General features: G+C 39.8%; 2 protein-coding genes across 4 annotated transcripts in view; one reads left to right on the plus strand and one right to left on the minus strand.

Moving 5' to 3' along the window:
• Nucleotides 1-27,389, minus strand: part of CCSER1 (coiled-coil serine rich protein 1) — a 927,042-nt gene that overhangs the window by 595,117 nt on the left and 304,536 nt on the right. The gene's annotated exons all lie outside the window — the stretch shown is intronic.
• On the plus strand, nt 24,528-25,945 carry LOC149313139 (uncharacterized). The gene is made up of 3 exons (XM_089527101.1): nt 24,528-25,007; nt 25,120-25,230; nt 25,321-25,945. The coding sequence occupies exons 1-3, from the start codon at nt 24,714-24,716 to the stop codon at nt 25,861-25,863; spliced, it is 948 nt and encodes a 315-aa protein (XP_089383227.1). The 5' UTR covers nt 24,528-24,713; the 3' UTR covers nt 25,864-25,945.

Raw genomic sequence — 27,389 nt, forward strand, 5'->3', positions numbered from 1 at the left:
CATGTTTCTGTCAAATTGCCAATTTCCATGTGTGCACACAGATCAGAGGTGGCAAAAGTGTGGCCTGAAGATCACACTCATCCCCTCAACCCCAATTCTGTGCCTCCTGAGGCTCCCTGACAATCCCTCCACACCACCCCTTTTTTGAAAAGAGATTATTTTCAACCCAAAACCATACAGAAGAATTCTCAAATATGGAAAAATAACCTAATATTCCAGAATCATCTCTGAACAACCTGCAAACCACCCTCATCATCCAAAACAAATACAACTGTTTTTATCTGATACTGACAAAAAAAATGCACAATCACTTCCAGTGGCAATTTTAGATGGACAAGGAAGAAAAACTGAAATTCTCTTGATTTCTGAAATCTCCTCCAGCTCTTTAAAGGTATTTGGTATCTATCAGTAAAAAAATGTGGAGGGTTAGCACTATCCCCCAGCCCATCACTACACACATTGACTGCTTCCCCAGGGGACAAGTGATCAGTATCATTCTACTGTGGAACATCTGTACATGTACCACTTCCTCCACAAGGCACGAATCCCAATTAACCAGGGTTCCTGCACTGTGAAAGAAACCTTACACAAATAGATGTCCCTCTTCCAGACTGATGCCAATCTCTTCTTGGAGGGAACATAATCAGAAGATGCATTGTACAGAAAATAACATTTATACATGCATCCTGATCATCATGTACACATGTTTGATGCCCATTAGTGTGGTGTGGCTGAGAAAATCATTACTTAAATAGGAATATATGAAATAGAACAGAAAACAGTAAAGGAACAGTCCCTCAAATCCTTTTATACACACCGGGGGGAGGGTGGTGGTGGTGGTGGTGGTGGTGGTGTTACCTGGCTGTATATGGCTCAGTTTCCATCTATGAAATGTTGAGGATATTATAAACTAACTACTATGGATGGAAAAGAGGGGCTGTAAGTATTCCCTCCCCCCTAGGCTGTTTCCACAATCTTTGGGCCTGCCTCACTTGCTGGACCATTTTTTCTTTTTTCTGGCAATATAAAAAGGAGACATTCAGAAACAGCAATTCCTCCTTTAAATAGGTTGCAGCCCTCCCCCCCCCGCCCCCAACACACACACACATATTTTAAAGTCTTTTTTCTTTCCCAAAAATGCAAGGGTGAACTTCTGGTTAACTGTACATTAATGACGGTGGGTGTCATTTTTTATAGTCTATCTTCCCACCCACATGGTTCTAGGAACTGATAATAGGCCATCAGACCCTCCATAGTTGCCAACTCCTACGTTTTAGGCTAAACCTGATAACAAAGGGACCAAGCACATAAAGGTAATTGCCCATGTGGGTTTCCACATGGTTTGAGTTCTCACGTAAAAGATTTCTTAACCAGTTCTTTTAAAAAAAATCCTGTTTGAAAAAGAGAAGTGCATACCGTATATACAATAAGGCGACCTCATGTATATGTTGTGGGAAGGTTTGAGGGGCAAAATTATGGATTTTGATATGACCCGTGGATAAGTTGAGAGTAAAACTTAGGGGCATGTAACAAAGGATCTAAAGAATGAAGCAAAGGAAAACAATGCCAAAGAACTTACAAAATTTTATCAGGCATAACTTTTTGTGCTTACAGGTTGGATGGATAAGAGAGTAGAGTTGGGGGGCGGTCAATACTTCCAGGACAGATTATACTCTTGGCTTTTACCAGAGGATGTTTCCTATTCTTAATAAGAGTTAAAGTAAAGAACTTACATTGACCCATGGATAAGCTGACTCAGGTTTTGGGGGTCAATTTTTTTACTAAACATTTTATACTACATATACTTGAGTATATACAGTATATAAGGTTTTCTCAATTTTATCATATTTTCACTAAACAGTTTTCTCCCATTCAATCATAATACATTGAGGATATTTATATCATAATATATGTTCTGATATGGAGCTTTGTATGTTGAAAGCAAGAGACCAATTCAAATTACCCATAAGCTTGAAGACCCAGAAGTCAACATGTTGACAACAGCATGGAGCTATACAATAAAAATGCCTTACTGGGGAAATCAATTGTTGTGAACAAAACCTTTCAATAAGACCAAACAAGTGATGCCTTGACATTTCTTAAATCACTATTCTCCATAAGCACCCCGATAATTCACACACAAAAATCAATGGCAACTGGCATGTCAATACTTTTTCCTAAGGTGACAGGCACTCAGCGGTGTTAACTCTATACTTTGTGAGAGGCAAAGGTGAAGATGTTATTCTCATATTTTTACCATGCAGACACATCATGGTTATATCATTTGTTGAGTAAATCTATAATTTATCAAACAAATCTGTTGCATAAGATGATATTGGATATCTCCTAATACAACATGGGGGGGGGGGGGGGGATCAACCTGCTAATATAGTGTTTGCTTAAAGTAACAAATTCCAACCCATGGGAAACTATATATTTAAGGAATATTCTGACCCACTGATGATACCTACATGTCCAAGGATATCCTTCTTCCACTTCAGGAATGACGACATCACCTAAACATGGGTAACATGTTTGTGTGGGAAGGTAAATAGCTCCAATAGACCCCTTTCACACTGGATAAAAACTGTAGGAAGGACTACATACTCATCTTCATGTTGTACCTGTCCAAAGTACTGTGGGAGCTTCTCCAGAGAATGCATTATACAGCAACATGTCTTTACGACTCACAATTGTACTGCAAGAGGAAAATCTTCTACACAGATGACTATGGTGTTGGTTGGAAGACACAATTCTAAATGTCCCCTTTGGTGACCTGGCTTCACATAATGGTGGCATGGGAAATCCAATTCAGAGTGTGAATAAGGCCATCAACTCTTTTTGCTATCAAGCTAGCAGTTTTGCCTTCTTGATGTCTTCCATCACTGGGGAAGAACCAGATTACACCAAAAAAAAAAAAAAAAGGGGGGGGGTGAAGAAGGTTATGTGCTGTTTACCTTCTCAACTGAGAAGGAAAGATCAGGATCCACTCTGAAATCATGATGGACTCCTTACCAAACAGAACCAGTACCAATGAAGTGTGTTGGGGAGACTGGGTGTTGTCCAACCACCTCCCAGTAGCTAGTTTCTGCCCACCACCACCCATCAGATCTCAGTGGTGCACCTAATATAACTGAAACAAAACTGTGTCACTTCCAATTTCAATTCTGGCTGACTTGAGGACATTTCATTTTATTTTGCTTTCATAGCAACAAAACCACTGTGTTTGGCCATGGTTTTGAGCAGTTGGGGGGTTGAGTGAAAAGTCATCCAATTTTATTTTGGCGAGAACTATAGATATTTGGAGAACTTCAGGGGGTTTCATGGGCTGTGCTTTCTAATCCCAAGGGCTGCTCATGCCTTCTGTAGTGCTCATAAATACATTTACTTGCACTTTTAGTGGCTCCATTATGGACTCTTTCTGCCACTGAATAAGCTTAAATGCTACAGAGAAAGTTAGGGCATCTGTCACCTCCCCTTTGTACTTGTTTGCAATCAGTCTTACTTTAGGAACACAAGTGAGAGGGGGTCCAAGTGGCAGCAGATGTTGGGGTCAAGTCTGGCCTTAGAGGGGAGGCCCCAAAGGCAACTTCCATTCAGACACATGGATGTCTAATACTATCATGGAAAAATGGACTAAAGTTCAAATCTAGTTAATGCCTTTCGTTTCTTTAATGGAACATTTCAGTTTCTATTTGACTATTCAGCTAGCTTTTTATGCAGCAGAAGACTTCACTCATTTTTGTTAATGTTGCAGATTTTCAACCCTTATTGGCATCAGTTTAAATTTGCAGTATGTTAAACTGCACAAAACATGTTGAGGGATAATTTAAATTTTCACAGTGCAGTTGTCACCACGAGCTCAATGCCTTATGCACAGTAGTACTCCAGTAATTGTGTTAGCTTTTCTCCAGAAGAAAGGAAATAGTTTTATGGAGCATACAGTCCTATGTCATTAGTGTACAATAATGATTTACTGTCTGTGCAGGAAGCTTTACACTCCTTAGCAAACTATCTTATGCTACATTTAGTGAATGCTTTCTTAACCTATAGAGGCACAGTGTAATACTGGAGACTGGGATGGGCCACTTCCCCAGTTCTAGGGGTTGTAAACATTCCTGGCCTAACGTGTAATAGTCAACATTCCTTCCATGCTATATTTAATTTGGCTTCACCCAATATTGGCTGAAGGGGGATAATTTTGACAGATTTGGGGAAGGACTGGCCTAATTTAGCCTCTAGACAGGCTTCCACTTCCTTAACAAGTCCATTCTGTTCTCATACGGATCTGAAACAACTTGGGGAACCGAAACTGTAGAAACTGTACCTCATGGTCTTTAGAGTCATATGTAATTGGTTGTTGTTTTTTGTTTTGTTTTGTTTTCCAGTTAGAAGGGAGTAAAGGTGAGGCTCGTGGACTGAACTTTGCTCATTCCTGTTTTAAAGAGTGCAAATGTTTTATACACACTATGGTGAATGTGATAAATTTTATTTCTTTACTATATGAATACAACTTATTCTACTCTAACAAATTCTTCTTTTTCTTTTTGCCTTCCCACTTAGGGTTGTTGAAACTCTGCCTTCTTGCCTTAGTACTGACTACCAATACTTCCATTAGGAATTAGAAAGTCTATTAATTTTGCTTTCTTCTACATTCAAATTCTATCAATTTTGATATAAGCTGATTTTTTAAAAAATGAACTGAACTGAAATGCTCACATTTCCCTAATTCTACTGTGGTTTGCCATCTATCTTTATAGGACTACAGATTATTTTTAGACTGTATTATTTTTTAAAAAAAATTATAGTAATGCCCACATTTTATTTTATGTGATACCCACATACTGGGGGCAGGTTTATGGGGACAAATCCATTTGATTTGCATTTTCATATGTAATGACCTACTCCACAAAACCTCCCAAACACAATATATGATGCAATCATTATTCATATATCACACTTCTCTGAAATTCACAAGCCAATTCTCTTTTTTTAAAACCAGACTTTGAATATCCTTGTACAAAAATGCATAAGTTGGGGGAAATGGCAGCCAAGTAAAAGCACATGACAAAAGAATACCAAGATGTAGCAAGACAGAAGCCACTTGGTCCTTCCCTCTCTGCGTGTCATCAAAGTTCTTTCCTTCTTTTCCTAGGGGAGATGGCCATAAAAGTGTGTCTTTTGTCATGCTGGAAAAATCCATTTGACAAAAGGCATGCTTTTACAACCATCTCCCTCTGGAATGGAGGCGCTGTGACAGAACATGGAGAGGTAAGGAGAAAGGAAGAGCAATGGCCTCTGTCTCCATGGATATCCCTCCACACCATCTTACCTTAGAACAATTATAACAGCATTTCAAAAATATGTAGATGTATGACTCCAATTTATTTATTTTTTCTTTCTCCTGTTTCATTTTTAGCACAGCTTGATGAAAAAGCCAGTGGAGCTTCAAAAGCTTGCATCATGTTTTTGTGTATTTTGGTTGGCTAAGAAAGGTATCACTGTGGATTTTGAATGTTATTAAAGGGTTATCTTACAATTCACTGACAGTGCTGATATCTCTGAGACAAAGAATCCACTTGGGTTTTAGTCCAAACATTAAATGATCTATACACAGTGCTGAACCTATTTGATCACAGTGCTCAGCAGCTTGGATAACACATTTAATGTTCAAACTAAAATTGAGAGCAAAATTACCACTGCACCAACCATGAAGTGGCCAGCTTCCTGTAGTAAAATATCCTGACTTTTTGCAAATATATCTTTTTTTCTGTTTCATTGACAGCAAAAGAGCAATCAGGTCATCTTTGACAAAGTGGTTAGCTTACCATGGAAGAGTGACTTTTAAAAGCACCCAAGCTCCCAGTTGTTTAGAAAACTATCCCTGTCCTAGGCCACTTTAGTTTTCAACTGGAAAAAGCAATGCTTACATACCCCTCTTGTGATATAGCTGTTCAAGGTAAAGTATCCTTTAAAAGGACAGGAACCCCAGAATGGTAATCATAAAGATAAATAAGTAGGAAACTGTTATATTTAGAGTCTCATAAACAGAAAAGCATATAAAAGCCAGATAAAAGCAAAAGGGATATAAGTGTTTCATTTTACTTCAGTAGGTGTTTGACCCCATTAGAAACAGACATGGCCATCAGCTAAACAGGTTTGAAAGCAATGGCTATACTGTTATTGATTTAATAATCTGAAGTACAACCCTTGTGTCCTCAATTGTTGTCTTTTCTTTACCTGTTTCATTCATCTTCCTCGTATTGTGCAAAATTATGGCAACCATAGGAGGCTTTCAAAAGGAGCAGTGTCTGAGAAACCTCCATTGGAAATGAAAACGTCGACTCAGTGCAGGCTGCCCATAAAATTTTTACACACAGGTATGTATGAACTCTAAGGAAAGTTTACTATTAAAAAGCTCATGATAAAATCTTTTCTACACAATTAAGCATAACCTATTAACAGATGATTTAAAGAGGCTAGTACAGGGATATAAATCTTCACCATTTCATTTCATCAAGTTAATCTCTTTCATTTCTTTAATGGAACATTTCCATTTCTATTTGACTATTCAGCTAGCTTTCTCTGCAGTAGAAGACTTCATTCATTTTTGTTAATGTTGCAGATAATCTCTCTTCCTTTCTTTCCCTTTTTCTTTGGCTTAATGATTCTTTCTGGAACCCCACAGAGGTCCTAGGGTTAAAAGCTTCAAAATTCAATGTTCTGACACAGATGAAGAGACTTGGTGTGAAAATGGATCTCTTTGAGTTTGGAGCATAGGCTGGAATAGTAGAAGTGGGGCAGAGTTTATTATTAGTCCAAGCCTGCAACATTTCTGAGAAGTAGAAAAGACATATAATGACTTCCCACATTTTAGTTACTAAGGCTTCTTCTATTTCTCCTTGCTTAGTTACATTAAACGAAGCAAAGTCTCACAGCTAGTTAAAGGTGGTCAGCAATTAAAGCTACCTCCAGCAAAGAAACATGTTGGGCAATACTTAATTTTACAGCAGTCTTGTGCCATGGCTCATTTAAGTTGACAGTACGACTTGTTGGGCTTCTTCAAATGTAGTTATAATGTTGGTATTTGCTTATAAAGGTAAAGATATTCCCTGTTGAAAAGATTGTCAAGTCGTTTCCGACTGCAGGGGGCAGTGCTCATCTCAATTTCTAAGCCCAAGAGCCAGCATTGTCAGGGGCTACTCTGTGATCATGTGGCCAGAATGACTGCACAGAACACTGTTTACCTTCCCACCCGAGTGGTACCTATTTATCTACTTGTATTTGCATGCTTTCGAACTGCTAGCTTGGCAGAAGCTGGGACTAGTGATGGCAGCTCACCCCATCATGTGGCACCCAGCCTTGAACTGCCAATCTGCCAATCTTGCAATCAACAGAGTCCGAATCTTAACCACTTGAGCCACCACATCCCTACTGAAACCCACTGGATGGTCTTGGGCAGGTCACATGCTCTCAGTTTCAGGGGAAGGCAATGACAATCCTCCTCTGAATAAATCTTGTCAGGAAAACACCATGATATGTTCACCTTAGGTCAGAAATGACTTGAAGGCACACATCACGCAGGACTCTAGTGCATACTAACAGTTGCATTCAGTTGAAGGCTTTCATGGCTGGCATCCATAGTTTTTTGTGGGTTTTTCGGGCTATGTGGCCATGTTCTAGAAGAGTTTCTTCCTGACAGATGCTGGTGAAACGTCAGGAACTGCATGTGTACATTGGGCATGATTCAATGCCATAGTCAGGCTTAAAGGCCTTTGTGCACTAAGGAATTTGGAATATTTGAAAAACCTGCACTACTGTGGCACCCATACTTTACCTTATTTCCCTATGTATTTGCATTTTTGAAGTAGGTACAGAGAGACTGCAATGCAGTTAATAGGTCTTCATATTTTGAACAGGACATTAGATCTGCATTACATACGTTTGGTCCAGTACAATTCAAAGAAACAATGGTATATCATCCCTTCTTTATTTTCCCCTCCCTCCTTCATGATCCTGCTTATCATTCTGAATAATCAGGAAACTTAAATCTTAACACAACAGCTGCTGGTACAAGAAACATATGACACTGGTCTTAAATTGGATACAGGATCAGTTTGCAAGCAATAACCACTTCAGTACTTTGGCACTATATCTTATATATAGCAATAGCAATATCAAGTACATTTCTATACCACTTATCAATGCACTTACCATATATTATAATATATAAGCCAAGAAATTTAGATCAAAAAATTGACTCAAAAAAACTGGGTCAACGTGTACTTGGGTTAATACAGTACTTTGTCCGATCACCCAGCAGCCTGTCCCTGGCCAGACTCCCTCCATGGGGCAAAGCTCAGATGAGGAGAGGTTGGGAAGGCTGATTGATCGCCCCATAGCCTCTCCTTAGCTGGGCTGTCTCCGTAAGTCTGCCCCCCGACTTATCCAAGAGTCATATAAAATGTACAATTTTGGCCCAAAAAGTTGACCTCGCCTTATACACAAGGTCGACTTATAGTCAGTTATATACAGTAAGCACTTCCTAAGTGATTTACAATGTGTAAGCTATATGGCAATGATCCTTTTAGTGTAAATTGGAAAAAAAATAATTTGGTACACAGCCAAGGAATTTGGTTAGTATAAATTAAACTTCTTCCATGATTAGAAAACTGCATGTATATATGTGAGGTACAGAGAGACTGCGATGCAGTTAATAGGTCTTAAGAGACAGAAGTATTATAATTAGCCAACATGAAACCAAATAATGAGCACTAATGCAGATAAGATAATAAATTAGAGCATAAATTATTTTAAAGTTATATCTTAATAGAGTCTTTAGTCTAATTTCCCAATGTATTTGCATTTTTGAAGTAGTTTACAAAACAAAATAGCATGAAGTAATGGTGTCTCTTTAAGTTAATATGGCACAATGGGAAATTTAATTTAACTTGACACTACCATAAATTTATCATCCAGCTGTTGACATTATTCCTTATAAACTGTAGAATTAGCTGCTTTTACACATTTGGATGCTGAAAGTAAAATCTACTGCCACTCAAATGCATGTTTTAGAGGATTTTTTAAAAAGACTTAATTGGAGCCACTGCTCATTATCTCCTAAATGTGTCTTCAGTGGAAGGGTTCAGAATAGGTCTTCTGGACTTTTTTTTAAAAAAAATGCTTTTTGCAATAGTGTTTTTGCTTAGTTAATGAGCAACCACAACCAACTCCAGCACACCTGGCATTTTAGATGGTATAAAGACATCTACATTTATCACTTTTTATTCTGGGAAAAAGTTTTATCTACAGGAGATAAAACAATATTCATACATTAGTACAGATGTGCCTGTATTTGGACTGAGAAGTTCCTGCCAACAGACTACAGATGTGCCCTCAACAGACATAGACAGTTCCTTTCAGGAAGTGAAGATACTGTCTACCAGCCCACCGCAATAGAATGTTAATTTGGAATACTTTAGTCACATGTAACACTTAAAAATCGAAATCCAAATGTTAATCCAACTAGAGTAGATCCAGTGAATGACTCAATGGCAGCCTGGTGCACCAACATTTCTGTAAGTTCTATTGATTCAACAGAAGTATACTAGCTGGAACTACCAACAGGTTTTATATGAGAGTTGTTCCCCCACTCCTGACTGGTTAGTCTTGAAATGTCATTTAAGCCACGTAAAGCTTTTTGACAGTGACTACCATCCAGCATACAAAAGAACTACAGATCTCTGTGTGTGTGATTCAGGAACCATACATTTCTAATATTAATCAGTGGCCAAGCATTTCAGACTCTCTGATTTGTCCCTGTTTGGGACTGTGATGCCATCTCCATCAGGCATTTTGGACAAAAGGTAGAATTTCTGGATTTATAGATTTAAGAGCCTAATACCACATGACCTACATTAAGAAGATAAAACCATCATCAGATAAAGAATGCTGGAAGCAGTGTTCTAAACTGCCACCTTGTATGTACTTTAGTTTCATCTTTAGCAACTGAAGAAGCCAGAAGCCAAAATATTTTGGCTTTGTCACGAGTATATTTTTTCAGTTCTGTATGTTAAATCACTTCAATAAATATGTGTAGGTGGAGGTAAGCTATCTATATATCCTGCTTTTTTCCAGAAGCACATTCAAGGCAGCTTACAACAATATTGAAAACAATAAAATACAATCAACTAAAATAATACCAAATATCTCTTGCAAAGACAAGATAGAAAAACAGAAAGGAAATGCCCATGTGTACACAAACACATGCACACACATATTCATTCCTGCCTTTTAAAGACTTCCAAGGGATATAGTAGGGATTGTCTGGATGCTTGAAAATCACAACTAAATTGCATTTAGTTCAGTTTTTAATTACTTACTTGAAGGACTATTTCTTACAGTACCTTTTAAAATTAAATGTAAAACAGTCTGAAATATAAATCCAGAGCAAGCAATCAAGCATTTCTATTTTACACTGAAGAAGATGATATAGTGTCAAAAGGGGGTTGGCAATTTGGATTAGTTCTCAATGAAATAGTGGCTGGTCAGTTAAATCTTTATCTTCCAACACTTTGGCCTGTTACAGACAGCCAAAATAAAGCTGCTTCGAGTCACAGTGGAAGTACGGTGTTTCAATGATGCATGCATCCTAAGAGTCCAGAAGTTGCACCAAAGCCACGTTCCAGCCCTAAGGACTGGAGTGTGGCTTTGGTGTGGCTTCTAGACTCTTATGACACATGCATCATTGAAACACCATACCTCCACTGTGACTCGAAGCAGCTTTATTTTGGCTGTCTGTAACAAGCCTTTATTTGATTACTGTAGTATGTTGAGTAAGTTCCTTTTAAAAAGAGTATCCAGTATAATAAGGGGAAATCCATTAACATTTGAACATAAATGTTCTTCAATTCTGGCAAAACTCTCATATATAGCCCCCACTGTTTCCACTCTTTGCTGGCAAGTCTATAAAGTTGTACGAACATGTCAACATTTATGGTGGCAATGCAGTAAAGTATTGAAATCTTGCATCTGGAAAGATGCAAACTTCTCTGACTCAGCTAATATCACTAACCAGCACCTTACAAGGGCTCCAGAACTGGCCTTCTTGGGCTTTGTGCAAGGAGACAATGCAAAGGCATCTCACAGACTCTTAAACAAATTGGTTATTTATGAGTAGCTGTAAGGTTAGTCATCACTCCATTCTAGAAAGATGTAAAGGAGCTTTCTATGACAACCTGATATAATAAAGCATGGCAACTAGCTCTGATTGAAAAAAAAAACCTTACAGACAACAAACAGCTAAAGGAAAGAAGGAAAAATTCAATTTACTGTGATTTGCAACTGATTTGCTGGATGTATGGGGGGGGGGGGATAATGCTGGTCATCCAAAGTCATTCAAATCTTTTTCAGGTGACTGTGTTAGGAACCACCTTGAGATCTTTTATTTTGGTATGATAGCTGAGCAACTTAATTGAAAACTAATGTTATGCACCACTAACAGGAGGAGGAATCAGTGATGGTGTCAAAATACAAAATCAATGAAAACTTTAAACTGTGTGCAGCAAACAACCAATGGACAGATTCCTCCCAAGTTGACTTAGAAATGTTTTACCAATTGTGACTCTTTTTACAAAATTATTCCAATCAAGATTTCCCAATTGATTCATAAAGTCAGTTGCAATGTATTACATTGATTAAAAATCTATTCTAAGTTCTGTGTAAATCCTGAAGTGCTAATTTTAACCCAATGTGGCATCAGCAAAACACCTTATCCGTGTGTGTGTATAAACTCAGCAACATTTTTAAGCCCTAGAGAGGGGAAGAACTTGGATATGTTATTTTTTGGACAACCCATACCAGTATCCCCCAGATACGATATGAGCAGCCTATTTTATATGAGCAGCAACTGGTGTGTGGAACTTGTGGTAAAAAATAGATTTAAGTTAAAAATCATTTTCAGTTCATCTGTAGAATCTTGTTTTTCACTGTGAGTAGTAAGAGAACACTGAAAGAAATAATGTTCAGTTTGTATTGTCTCTGAGCATTATAAACTAGCAAAATTTCCATTCCAAACCAGCTGATTATGATTTTCAATAACTCAGCAATATTACAACAGTACATAGAATGTTTTGCTAAGTACTGCTCTTTCCATTCTTCTGACTATTTATTTTTCTTTCATTTTCTTGATACTTACTCAATCCCACAAAAATGCTGAAACTTAAACAGATGGGGAAAAAAACATTTCACTCTACTTGCACAATCCTCAGTATGGTATTATTTGAATTTTAGTATACCAAACAGTAGCAAGGGATTGAGAAGGCTTATTTCATTTTGTTTTATGAGTTTAATTTTCTATAAATTAATTTAATTCATCAACAGTATTTGTACTATCAAATTTTAAAATGTTCTCCACTCTTGGCGCTGGAGAGTATAATTTGTTAAACATTACAAACTAATAAGGACTGAGAATTCCTAAGAGAAGGGTAAATTTATGCAGCATATTTGTTTCCACTTACTCCATTTTGGACAAGCCAAACATTTCTGATATTTTCACATTTTCATATTTTACACACCATCAGTAACACAGTGGTAGCACAACCATTGTAACAAGTCAGCATTTTGGGTAATGTTCCATCTACGCTGTTAGAACTGCTTGATTTTGGTATCCTTCTGGGCAAGATTACTGGGTTTTAGTCCATTTCTGGGCACACTTCAAAGTGTTGATTTTAACCTACAAAGCCCTATACAGCATAGATCAGGAGTATCTGAAAGCCTTAACTCCCTTCTGAAGACTCAGAGATGGTTTTAACAGTTCATTCCTCTGAAATGTAGCCTACAGCATCTGGTATTCATTGGCGGTCTCCCATACAAGTACTAACCAGGGATTAAAGTAGAGGGACATTAATTAGGTGTGCTGTTTGTTCATTGGATTAATGATTTAATGTTTTTTTTTAAAAACGTTTGTACTTCATATTGTTTTTACCTTTTAAAAAATGTTTTGTTTTAACTTACATTGTAAGCAAAATTGAGTCCTATGTCAGAAAAATGTGGAATATAAATAAAATAAATTAATAAGTAAGGTGATTGAGGCTTGGAGCTGTTTCAAAAATGGGGACCTATTTGAGTGAGCTGTTCCAGGAATGTGGACTATTGCTGAACATGTCCTGAATAAAATAGTAAATAATATGCAACGCCCAATAAACAGACAGATACATTGTGTGTGTACACATTTTCACTCTTGCAGGTTTCCAGGGTCCTCATTCCATGCCACTTTGTTTCATTATTCCTGCAACACATAAAATGGTGATGATAACTGAAACACCAGGAGATTCAGGAAACAGTCAGCGAAGAAGCTGAAGCAAGCAACAGCTTTTCCCTTCAGTAATGGTCCCCTAGCCTATATGGAACCAGGCAGGGGAGCGGAACCCAGGGTCCTGGCCAACACATCTGTAGTGTGGTCTCCCTCTTTTCCTATTGCCTTCCGACTGTCACAGGTCTACATGGATTTCATATGTACAATTTTTCTGCTACATCTATGTGATGTATACTGTTGGACATTTTCTTAAGTTTATCATTGCCTGTGTCATTACTGGAGGAAGGAGGCTTTCATAAGGGTGTTTTCTTGCTTTCAGTATGAGTGTGAGTATCTGTGTGTGTACCACTTCCTCTCTCTAGCTGCGTTGCTAACAACTGAACATCCAAAGGAGCAGAGCTCTATTTGCATCAAAACAACTTGATTATGGAGCATGACGCTTGTCGGCTTTCCAATTATTGATACAATTGTTATAACTTATCAGGAGGCACGGGGGAAAAAAAGAACAAACATTTTTCCACTTAACTGGAATGAATGGATGCATGCCTGACTTTCGTACTATAGCCTTAAAAAAAACCAGTTTTCATCTGCACAAGAAAATATTCCAGTGATGTTAATGTGATCTGACAAACAATCTTAAGCACTGTTATTAGAACTGTGAAGGTAGGAATGAAGTGTGAGAGAAAGCCAAAAGCAAGCTCATGTTTCAGGACATATACAGCTTTCAAGTATTATTCATGGAGTTGGACTGTGCCTACAATTGGTTGTGCTAGCTGAGACCTGACACAGCATGGTGGTTAAGGGCCAAAGATGTGCCAACACCCAGGAAAAAAATGAAGGAAGTCAAAGCAGGAGCAAGTGCATATGGGTCAAGGAAAAAGGGTAACCTTTATCCAATAGATTAGATTGCATTGATGTTATTGTTGATGAAAAGTAATAAAAAGCCAAACACTCTTACTCTACCCCCCCCCCCCATTCATCTACCAATATGGCTTTGCTGCACACACTGAGTTTAGCTGCAATGCTCACATGAACATTCTATTACTTTGATCAATTTTCTTTATCATGCAAAGTTTTTGGCGTTGCTAAGTCTCAAAGGATTAATCAAGACACAATACTTGTTTCAGGGAGAAATAAGAACATGATATGGACCAACACAGCTACAGTCATATTTTGGACTCTCCTTGTGGGACTAGCAGTGGGCATTATCATGATGTGTGTCTGTCCTTCAGTGTTTATCACTGTACCATTGGCTATGGTACAATGGCCTGTACTGGAGACAGACATGATATTTAATTTTATTAAACCATACTGTGACATAAGCAGCAACAACTACATTAATTCAATATTGTGAACCTGGACAGAAAACAATCACTAAATTTTTTAGAGTATATGAATGCCTTTGCAATGATTACAATTCAGACGTCCATGGGGAAATCCAAGGTACAAATAATACATCTCAGTCATGCCGGTGCAAGGTTTTCTTTATTCCTGATTGTATTCTGTTGGTCTAAGTTCAAGAAATAGAAAACCTCATCAATGATTTGCATTAATTCAGCTTAAATGGTCCCAGGTGAACAGAAGGAAATGAAAGAAAGAACAAACAAAAGACATTTCTTTCTTTCATCTCTACATTCCTCAAAGACTAACATTTGCTACCTCCAACTTTCAAATCGAGTCTGAAAGAAGCCAAATTACTAAGGGACTTATACAGAATTTGATCAGGTTCTTTGTTGTCATTTTTTTTAATTTGGCCTCTGAGGGAAAGAGAATAAGATGCATCTAAAAAGAAATTTGCATAAACTGACATTGTAAGAAATTCATGTCATGATCAGGATGCTGAACTCTCTTAACACCAGATCATGTCTAAATCTTCCTTTAACAACAGCAACAACTACTACAAACATAAATGGAAATCAATTCCTGGTCTATTATCATATTTGTTTATGAATCTGATATGTGTAAGGTATCTGTACTGATAAGCATCACAGTTCCATCATGTTTTGGCTCAGAAGCAGATGAAAGGTCCTCCTTCCATCCCAAATGTCATTGTCCTGGCCTCAGAGGGAAAGTAGGAGAGGCAATATCAGCTGGATTTTATCTCCTCTCACATTGCTATCCCCTTTTCCTTCCCTTTCAGGTCTTAATTAGACTGTAAGCCTGAGGGCAGTGAACTAGTGATATCACTATATAAATGATGGATCATGATTATACCTTTACAAGAAGTATACCTTTAAAAGAAGAACTTGAATAAGTGTGTTTCGTGGAACAAAGCAGCATTATATCTTATTGGCAAGTAGGAAAGAATTGGTATGTGGTAAGGGCAAGGCATATACCACTTTAGGCAAAGTGAGGCCACATGCAACAAATTCTGGGTGCAGCAAAGGCAGACGTTACTATTGTTCCAAAGAACATCTTCCCCTCTGATGGAGCTGATGGAGGACACAGGAGTGTGAGTGTGTGTGTATGTGTGTCACATGTCCTGTACAATTTTACACTGATCTGCTCTCTCACGCTCTCTCTCTCTCTCTCTCTCTCTCACACACACACACACACACCCCTGGTGTGTTGGAGAAGACTGTTATCCCATTGCTACTATTCAACTGGCAGTCCGCTTAGCTTCTGTATATGATATGTGGCGTCATCTTTTTCTTTACCACAGGCAACAAAATGTCTTAGGTTAGCCCTGACAAGTGAAGCAGACACAATGGAAATAGAATGTCATGTTATTTAAACCAAACATCATGAAATTCAGGTTTCTGTCAAATGACCTCCTGTTCTAGCCTACAGATATTCAGAAGAATTCTTACAACTCAATCCCCCCTTCTTACACCATGGTTTTATATGGTACACATAATGTTTTGCCCATCCTATGTCCCTGCCAAACCTCAGCTGAGGGACCTTCTGTTAGATTCAATCCTCATATCCAAATAAGAAGATGTGGTTATGGATTTCTGATACATTTACAAGGGAAAATAACTTAATATGTTATACTTGAATTACATCCCCAGATGAATACAGTATTTCTTCATCTACTGAATGATTGTCTGGGGCAAAATAAATCTTTAAGGGCATACATGGTTTCACTGTTAACTCTCTGTCTTAATACTTGATGATTCATATACAAACACACAATGAACTTTTCCTGTACATTGTCATGGCTGAGAAAACCTCATGTGATACCTAAGATTATCATGTGATCTACTCTTGCTGCAAGTCCAGACATAACTGCCATCCTCTGGCCTGTGAGGGAGTGACCAGGCAGGCCCAGCTCCATCAGGGCTAGCCTGGAAGAAGAGACTCCTCCCTCCATAACTGTCATCCTCCAGCCTGCGAGGGAGTTGACCAGGCAGGCCCAGCTCCATCAGGGCTAGCCTGGAAGAAGAGACTCCTCCCTCCATAACTGTCATCTTCCGGCCTGCAAGGGAGTAGACCAGGCAGGCCCAGCTCCATCAGGGCTAGCCTGGAAGAAGAGACTCCATAACTGCCATCCTCTGGACTATGAGAGAGTTGACCAAGCAAGCCCAGCCCCATCAGGGCTAGCCTGGAAGAAGAGACTCCTCCCTCCATAACTGTCATCTTTCAGCCTGTGAGGGAGTTGACCAGGCAGGCCCAGCTCCACCAGGGCTAACTTGAAGAAGAAGAGCCCTCCCTCCAGTCCATCTGCCTTGGTCCAGGCCTCAGAGGGAAAGAAGAATGCTGGACCTGATCCCCTCCCCCTCCCCCCTCACCATTCCCTTCTCCTTTTGTGTTGTGTCTTTTTAGATTGTAAGCCTGAGGGCAGGAAACCATCTATTATCCCCTCTGTTGTAAGCAGTCCGGATTCCCAGTGATTGGGTGGCATATAAATAAATCCTATTATTATTATTATTATTATTATTATTATTGATCCAACCAGTTGTCAGTACTGGGAGAAACAGGTAGATATTTGAAAGACTGTAGCATTGAGGAGTTTGTTCCCAGCATAGCACATTTGCTCCCCACTTGTCTCTGTTGCTCCTCATTCCAATATGCTGATCAAATTTGTGGGATTACAGAGAATTCAATACAACAAATGGAGAACTGAAATATCTGCTACAAATAGTGCATCATATTTGCTCTTACTAGAGGGAGCCATTCCACTTTCAGACATCAATAATAGGCTCAATAAGAGAGATGTCCAAAGGACTGCAGGAGGTATTGCCACTGTCTTGGGGGGGGGGGGGAGGTACATAAATCAAATACTGAGTGACTGCCACTTTCCAGCTAAATGCTATTATAAATGTTTGTATGGTCTTAGCAGGGAGGAGGGGGTGTCTGTCTGTCAACCACTGATAAAGATTCACTCTGTAAATCACTGTAATTTCCTCTTAGCTGTCAAGAGGAAGATTTAATATGGTGATAAAGAAAATTGATGGAGGGAAATTATGTTTTGCTTTTTAAAAGACTTGTATAATTTTATGTACTTATTTCCAGAGTGGATTTTTTAAAATGTCTGTGGTGTACACTGTCCTTAATTCGGTCAAATAGATGATATCCACTCTTGACAGTTTGACAGAAACTTTGTTCTTGAATACTGACAGAAAGATTTAACACAATACAATAAACTACCAGCATGTTTCTTGACACCTAAAAACATTTCTCAGCATTAACAGTTTGTTTTTTAAAGTAGTGTTTCTAGCCAGTTATTCTTCGCAGCTTGTTGCTAAAAATAAGAGAACTGCAGTATAACAGTACTCATTGCATACAGCTATATTCTCCAGTTAAGCATGTGGATACAGATTGACACAGTACTGCATGAAGCAATTAAAAAGAAGACTCTCTTCCAGGTTTTGTATAGCTCAGTATACAGTATAAGGATAAAAAAGCAGGTGCCCAAGCTAGTGTGGTACCCTAAAATACACATATCACAGGTCTGGAAAAAGAAGTAGACCCTGCATGATAGAATTGTTAGTTTAATGATTATTTTTGAATGAACAGATGTTGTTATCTATGTTATTATTAATAAATTAATTTCTACTCAGCCTGTAATTCACAATGAAAATGTAGTAGAAAGAGAAAACCAAATTTAAAAGTTAAAATGCCACCCCATTAAGAGCCCCATCTACTGTATCATGTTAAAAATCAAAGGCCTGTCTGATAACCCTTTGGAAGGCTTTCTCCCATGTCCTCACTGAAAGTGCCTGTGATGATGCACTGAAAGAAAGCCTTCCCATAAAGATCTTAAAATTCGGGCTGAATCAAGTCCTGTATCTTTGTATTGTCTATAAACTGTGGTTTATTGTGATGCTTGAATGGGGCCAGTATTTCACAGATCATTTTGATAGCTTGGGCATATGCTGTATTGACTAAGTGTTCAAGAAATTTTTTTAACTAGAATCCTTTAGTCATTATATGCTGCTGTTTTATGTTGTTTGAAATTATACCACTGGCTGTTTAAAGCAGACTGTTTAATGCTTTGTAGATTTACTGTAACTTCTGGAAGTCCAATAAGATGTTGTATGTTTCATACATACAGACCCATCAGTAAACCATTTATTTATTTATTTTAATTTCAAATTTTTCATTTTTAAAAGAAAAATCTATATATTCCACATCCACCAACTGTCCTGATTTGGCAGGGACAGTCCTGATTAATCTTTCATCATCCCACTTTTCAAATTTTGTTTGAAATATCCTAGCTGATTTCCTTCTTCCACTTTCTCCCCTTCTCCTCAGCTTACTTTAGCTGCTGCAAACTGAGTTCAAAGTGTACAAGCAGTTTGCACTCAGTTAACTCAGTAGAGGGGAGAGGAGAGGAAGGTATATAATTGGGCCCTGCTCAGCAGATTCAGCCAAAAGCAAACTTTTGCAGCCTCTCCTAGCTTCTGTATTCTCCACCTTTGTAACTTCTTCCATCATGGCCATAATCTGATGTTGCTTGGCCATGTCTGTTCCAGTTTTCATCTGTGAAATGTTGGAGGATGTGCTGTGCATTCACAGAATCTTGGAATCAGAGTGGGAAGAGACCACAATAGCCATCCAATCCAAACCCCTGCCATGCAAGAATACACAAAGCACTCTCAACAGTGGACATCCAGACTCTTGTTTTAATGCCTCCAAAGAAAGAAACTCCACTACTCTCTGAGGCAGTGTACTGCACTGTCTAAACCACCAGGAAGTGCTTCTCTATGGGCTTTTTTTCCAGATACAGTCAGCCTGCTCCAACCATGGCTTGCCATCAGCAGACTGGAGTATCCTCGGATGGCCCCACCCCAGTCTTCCAAATGGTGGTAAATGCACCATGAAAACCAACAGGAATTCAGGTCCTGTTGATTTTGGCATCTGCAGGGGGATCTGGAATGGAACTCAAATGGATACAAAGGGCCAACTGTACTTCACCCTACCATGGCCATTCATTGTGTTTAGAATGAACAAAATTCTTATTTCTTGTGGAATAGGACTACCAAAAACAATCCAAGCTTACAAATCAAACTTGTCAAATAAAAGTATACAGTGATCCTGAATATTTGCTGGTGGGGATTCAATTCCTACCTAAAACAGATAACAAGAAGCAAATTATTATATTTAAGGTTTTGTGCCCCCCCCCTTTTTTTTTTTTTAGAAAGAGAAATCCTACATTCAATAATATAGACTCTAGCTCTGAGACATGATCATCCTTTGGCAGTACTAAAATGGCATATGTAATTGCTAGAGTCAACAGATTTTTCTCCAAGAGCTTTTCTGCTTCTGTTTACTATCCAATTTTACAGAGATTAATTTCAGAAAAACACAGATTTTTTTTATGTGCAAATATGCTCCAGGGGATACAGCTATGAGTTGTCATAACAATATTTTCAATGATAGAACAATATCTTTAGACAGAGCCTTGGAAAGGAAAATAACCTGGAAAGGTAAAATAATGTAAAAGGATAAGGAGTCTTCTATCATATTGTTATTCCATGGGTTTCCCCCCATTTATTAAGGAAATAATAACAATTTTGACTACTCACATTCTTCAGTAGTTTTCATGATGGAAACAATCCCACACTACTGTAGGTACACTGCAAATTCAGTTTTTATACACACACTTAGAAACCACTAATGGTTTAGTTTTATTCTATCATACTCTATATAAAGATTGTTTGCATGCTAAAAAAAAACAATTTCTACAATTTTGCAACTGGATATTAGTAGGGGATATTACACTGCTTTTCCTAAGGGCCTGCCTGCTCATTCATCTATTCTTCCCAGTAGCTATGTCATGACACTTCCTCCCTGAGGAATATGCCTTGCAACAGAGCAGCAAGGAGGGCAAGTGTGTGCTTTTCTCAGGTCATCTTCCCCAGGAAGTCCCCTATCATGGGTTTTCCAACCCACTGTCTGTACTTCTCCCCTTGCCTCATCTCCCCTCTCCTTTATTGCCCCCTTGCCTGCCTGCCTTCCTGCCTGCCCACTCACTCAGAATGGCCAGGACTGCTGCTCCATCACTTAGCTTCTAAGGAGAAAGTCCCATGATGGAGTAGCCAGAAAGGGTATGTGCTTGCCTACATTCTGCTCCATCACAGGGCTTTCTCCCTGGAGCCCTGCAATGGAGTAGGGAGGAAGTCCTGCAACAGAGCAGCATGGGGAGCACACATGCCATTCCCAGTCACTCCAGCATAGAGCATCCTTCCTTGGATGAAAGCTCTTTGATAGAGGAGCAAGGGCACAACCAAGTGCGCTTCCTGGCTGCTGCCTAGGTAAGCAGCCAAATGGCTGATAAAGCCAGCTCAGTTCCCAAACAAACAAAGCCCCAACTGACAGAGCCAAGTAACAAAGTCTTTGAGTCTAAGTGCAGTATCACAAGAGGTATTACCAAAAGAGTTGTCAATAAGTCCAGGGTATCAGATAGGCAAGTCAATAAGGCAGTCCAAGGTCAAGGATTCCAAATCAAGATGGGTCAGCAGCCCAAAAAGCAAGAGTTCAGGAGCTAAAGTCTTTCCTCAAGAAGGGCAGATAATCACTGGCAAATAGACACACATGCTCCAGCTGCCTAAATAGGCAGGCAGCAGACATTCAGGTGTGTCTGATTAGCAGCTTGTTTCTGATAAAGCCTCCACAACCTTAAAAGGCCATCCTTTTCAGCTAAACACTCCCTGAAGATAGGCACACTTCCCAGATCCTCCTCTATGTCCACAGACTCAGCCACAGGCAGACATGGCTGCTGAACCTCTGGAGAGGCTACAGCAGATCTAGGACCTGCCTCAGGTTCCCCAATTGCAGGCTCAGGTGCCAGAGGCTCTGGCTCATCCTGTGAGTCTTCTGAGTCATCCTCTAGGCTGGGCATGTCAGCTGCTCAATCATGGGGCTTCCACCCTGGAAGCCCCACCACAGAACAGGAGGATCAGCCATCCTGGGGCCAGGGAGCTGGCAGCCTGAGAGTGGAGTGCAGTAAATGGGAAGGGTTGGGCCAGCCCTTGCATTTCACTGCCAGGTCTCCACCAAGCCCAGCAGCAGCCCTCTGCCTCCACACTGGTACCCCTCCATCATCCTACTCTGGCAGCCCTCTGTGCCCTACAGCAACCCTGCACCCACCCATCCTGCACATCAGGTGTCACCAAATGTAGTGACACCACTGGCTCTTCTCAGATGTTCTGGAGTACTCTGGAACAAGGTTAGGTGGCTGTTTACACAGGTCTCACTGTGCTACCCACTGCTCATGGCAGCAGTGCAAGTCACTCCTCTGAGGTACCAAGTCATGTAATTGATGATGAGTGCCTCATTTTCAATGTCAAAGGGTCCAACTCATGGAGCAGCTTCATGGCCAGATTACTTTGGGAACAGCTAGGAGTGTTCTGCCCAATGTAGACCAGCCCTCAGACTTCCCATCTCTAGACTAAACATATTCAGCTCCCTAAGTTGTTCTTCACAGAACATGGTTACCATACCTTTGATCCTCTTGGTCACCCTCCTTTGCACATATTACAGTTTGTCAATATCCTTCTTGAAGAATGGTGCACGCACAGACCTGGACACACTATTCCAGGTGAGGTACGACTAAAGCAGAATAGAGTGGCACCACTACTTCCCTTGATCTTCTCATATGCTTCTATCAATGCTGCCTAGAATTGTATTGGCTTTTTTGGCCACTAAATCTTTCATTTGAGCACCCTCAAATGCTGAAATGGACACTCCAACATGCTCAGAGTATATCAAGGAATTCAGCCAATGGTTCACCTCTTCAACTTTCAAGTTGCTGAGTGAAGAACAGAGAATCTGTTACTGTAGGACCATGGATGAACTGGAGCTATTATTTCAGCATCATATATATTTACTGAGGGCACAACATGGCCAAAAAAATCCCATCAATGTGACAAATTATGGTCCATTCTGGACACCATAATCCATCTAATAACTTTGTACTTTATACATCCATGCTGATTCCACTCCACATCATTCCAACATCCTCCAGTGAGGGCACAGTTTTTCTCTGCCCCATTTATCATCACTCAGCAACAGAATGTCATAGTCTTCTAATGAACTACCACACAAGCAACCACAGTCCTTTAATTGCTTGTTCTTCTAGTTTCTACACCTTGTTATTGCACTCATCAGCATATCACAGCATGCAGACACCTGTATTTTTTGATCTCTATAAATTCGACATTTATTTTTCACACATCACAGAATGGCTGGATTTGGATACATAGCTAGATGAACTTTAGCAAGACTTAGGGCCCATACAGAAAGGCCAAAATAAAGCTGCTTTGAGTCACTTTGGAGGTATGCTGTTTAAATGATGCATGTGTCCTAAGAGTCCTGAAGCCGTGACAAAGCCACGCTCCAGTCTTTAGAACTCAGAGGGCTGGGGCTATCTTTCATTGCTGCGCAGCAGCATCGCAGCAACCAAATTGCGCAGTGCTGCTGCATAGCAAAAAAAGGAGCACGAAAAGTGGCTCCTTTTTGTGCTGCTGCAAGCAGCCTGTAGCAGCACGAACATGTCGCTGCCGCACTGCTCCATTTGGATGCAGCGCAGCAGCGATGTCATCGCTACACACGCTGTCTATATGGTGTGACCGCTCTGCCCTGAGGCAACCCTAGAATGTGACAAGGGCATCATTCAGGGCCCATCTGTACCAGGTCCAAATGATGGTTTAGTGTTATGAACAAACCAGCTCATCTTTTAACATTAATTTATCAGGTATCCATTTCTGCAACGACAAAAGAACATCAAATGTACTTACAACCATATCCCAGTGGATATAAGTAAAAGCAACATCTGTCTTTTTTTTTTTTTTTTCTGAAGCCTTGTCTTTATCAGATAACCTCCTTTCCTGAGCTTTTCCGCATATTTATAACAAGGATAGATGCTCAGGAGACCTGAGCCTGTTTCCTGCCCTTTTCAGTATAAGGAAACAAGAGGTGGTATTTCATGAAATAAAATATTTTTTCCTTCACAGATTTTACATGATATTGCAGTAATTGCCAGAAATAATGTGGCAGGTGCAGAGTAAGTTACAGCAGAATGGCTCCAATTAACTGATAAAAATCAAGTTTGTGAATGCTAGTTCCAGAGATTTCTAGGAGCATCCAATTTGCAAATCTATCAAAATGATGATTACCCTTTCCCCTTATATATGGTTAACTAATTGCTAGCAGAGGCAGATCAAGGGTCAGTGCCAATGAAAGATGCATAAATACAGTGTGCCAGCCCAGTTAAGGTTTCCATCCCTCCCACAATTCTCTGAAAAGTTCAATAATAAATCAATCATAAAGCCATGAATCTATGGAACTGAGTGGCACGTTTCCCTTAGCCAGTGGCCAGGATTCTGGGAAGCCTTACTGAGTGTTGAAAAAATGACACTGATGAGATGAGAATTTGCAGATAGTGTTTACCCTTAAGATGTCTGTGCAAAATGTTTTGGTGGTTTTGCTTACGTTTTGGGTTGTTCTGTTTTTTTGCTCAAAGTGTGTTTCTATACCACTAACATGCCTGTTTTTTTTAAAAAAAAATCTGGAAATCAAAATGGGAATATTTTCCACAGGAGGTATGAATAACTGAGGTCCCTCCCCCATAATTACTTTGTGAAAAGTGCATCAGAATTGCTTGTGGGAATGAATTCATTACGGATATGAATGACCAATAAATCAGAGAACTAACCTGGCTTTGAGTTTACACTAAAAAGCATCTCTCAAGTAGTAAAGGGTGGCACCTCTCGTCAAACTCATAAGCCCCGCCCACTGACAGGTGCCCCGCCCCGGAAGTCCCGCCTTAACAGGAAGTCCCGCCTTAACCGGATATCCGGCCTCCTGCCGGAAGTCCCGCCCTCCCCGGATATCCGGCCTTCTGCCGGAAGTCCTGCCCTCCCCGGATATCCGGCCACGCCCCCCGCTTGTGGCCCCACCCCAGCATGAAACCCCGCCTGTAGGTGGAGCGTCTGAAGGGACTCATGTGACCATGATGATTCAAAAGGGCCAATCAGAAGACGGTTTTAGCAACGCTACAGGAAGCCTTTGGGCAAGCCCAGACATGTTCAGAGAAGACAACATGGAGGCCCCCACTACTTCTGCAAACTCTACAGAGCAAGAAACAGGGGATGTGAAGCCAAAAAGCAGAAAGCGTTATCCTAGCAATAGTTCAGATGATGGGCTTTCTACCTATGCTGACCTGGCTAGCGAAGAAGCTGATGAGATTTGCAAAGCATGGAACCGCCTGGTGGATGCCGTTTCAGCAGAACCAGCTGTAATGCAGGTAAAAAAGTGGGTTTTTTTTATTTTTAAAGGGTTTTGACTAGCCTTACAAAGTCGGCTCCCCACCTCTCCTCTAAAAAAACAAAAAAAAGACTATTTTCTTTATATTTTAGCAACCTCAGGCCAGTAGCAGTTCTGCAGAGAAGTGTGCTGAAGCATGTGGAGGCAACACATTACCTATAGCTCTGTGGAGGTTTGCAAGCATTGGCTGGAATGATATTCCAGTAAGTCATCTTTTAGAAGGGGATTTTGGTATTAAGTGTGTGTGTTTTAAAAATGCATTTTAAAGGTAATCTATCTTTTTTCTTTTTTAGGATTTCGTCGAGATGTCTACAGCTCAACCTAGCCCTGTGGTCATGGCTAAAATTCTTGGACTAGATGTTCCAAAAGAACCATTAAATTTTTCTCCCAGAGAATTGAAAGTTCTCATGCGGTCAACAATCAGAGCTGTGTGTTATGGAATCATCACCCATTGTTTGCAGCAATATCGCTATGAATCCTGTGTTGGCTGTGTAATCTCTGCCCCTGCTCAAAATTCCCATGACTGTCTGTTGTGGTCAAAACGTTATCTGTGTAGAAAACTGAGCTGGTTATGTGGGCAAATAGATTTTAAAAACGTGTTACACGTATATATTCTTGTAGCTTACAGTTTCAATGGCCTATTGATAACAAATGAGACTGTAGACCAAATCTTGCAACTTGTAACTAAAGTAGAGAGATCTGAAAATTCACTGAAGGAATTAAATAACATTTTGAAACCCAGGGATAAGCCTATTTTGGAGCATGTGTTAAAAGTGATTAAAAATAGATCTTATAAAACATTTCTAACAACTATTAACAGACCATCTGATCCATAAAGACTGACTAGAAGTTTGTTTGAAAACTGTTGGCTGCTTTGATATTTTTTTAAAAATGTTTGTTAAAAGGTTATAAAATAAAAAAGAGTTTATTTTAAAAAGGTGTTTGTGATTTTCTTTTCAAAAAAGTGACTACTCTAGAGCTGGCTCATAATGAGTATTTACAATGGGGGGGGGGGGGGGTATCAGTATTCATGCACCACTCAATCTCCCTAGAAAACATGAGGCTTTGGTGGTGTGGGGGATACAAAATGGAGGGGTGGAGGGTGGAGATGGCTCTTTAAATTAAACAATGAAGAGGGGGGTGGGGGGAAGCCTTCTTACAGAAACCCTCCAAACTTCCTGACCCTCCTTAGCCTAAAAACAGAAATAAAGCAAAGGAGAGATTCTTACAATTAAGCTGTACAGCTACCTCTCCAACCCCCCCCCCCACTTCAAACAAAAAGCAGAAATCAGGGTGGCTCTTAAATAATGTAGAGGGTTGAAAATCATTTTTTGCAACCCCCCAAGGCCCCCTCCCAATGTCTCCTAAACACAGAAACAAAAAGCATGGTTGAAGTTTTAAACAGACACTATATTTCCCTGGTGGGGCCCTCTGCAAAAAGTTTTTTAAAAAGAGAAAAGGGGAGGGGGGTGGCTTACCACATGGCTATGTGCCCTGCAACATGTACACCTTAGGGGTGGGGGGCCACCTTAGGGGGATGGAGGGACATAGATCCACCCCCAAGGACCACCTTTGGGTCATAGATCCACCCCCAAGGACCACCTTAGGGGGGTGGAGGGACATAGATCCACCCCCAAGGACCACCTTTGGGTCATAGATCCACCTCCAAGGACCACCTTTTGGGGGAGGGGGGATAGATCCAACCTACCCTTTTTCTTAGGGGTGGGTGGGGGCAGGTCTCAAGAGCCAATCACAGACTGGTTACCTGACGTATAAAAGTTCTGCAGAGAAGGGGGTCTGTCCTTTTCTGGCTGCCATACCTATGAGACTCTGTGGTTCTTGGTAAGTTTTTTCCTGTATATTCCATAGCATTGTTTTTTAAAAGAAGGCCTTTATAACTATTGCCTTTTCCCCATTTTTAAACTTTATTCAAAATGGGCTGTTGTGGGCCTTTTCCCTCACTAAAGAATAAATATTTGATGAATGTCCATTAATTTGGGGGGGAAAACTGAGCAGCTTTAAAATTACAAGCATAACATGCGGCTTTCTCTTTTTCCATGGACTTCATCTAAAATCTGGGGCTTTGGGCCATAAAAACATTGGTATTTATGCATTTTCCTGTTAAATGTTTTTAATTGTTAGCATGTAGTTCTGTTAGAAAGAAATTTTACATGTGCTACAAATGTTTTAGAAGCCTTTTTAAAAAATACTTTTCAAAGCTTACTGAGAGTAGAAATGTGTGGATTAGGATATACGGGTTTTTAAAATGTCTGGCAAATGGTTTCACTTGGAAACATGTGCTCAGCACTGTTTTAAATTTTTTTTTTTTTGTTAAATATATATTTTTAACAAAGCTCTTTTT

The sequence above is a fragment of the Sceloporus occidentalis genome, unplaced genomic scaffold (assembly GCF_023333645.1).
Source record: "Sceloporus occidentalis isolate IW3139 unplaced genomic scaffold, rSceOcc1.0.p SCAF_5, whole genome shotgun sequence".
NCBI lineage: Eukaryota > Metazoa > Chordata > Lepidosauria > Squamata > Phrynosomatidae > Sceloporus > Sceloporus occidentalis.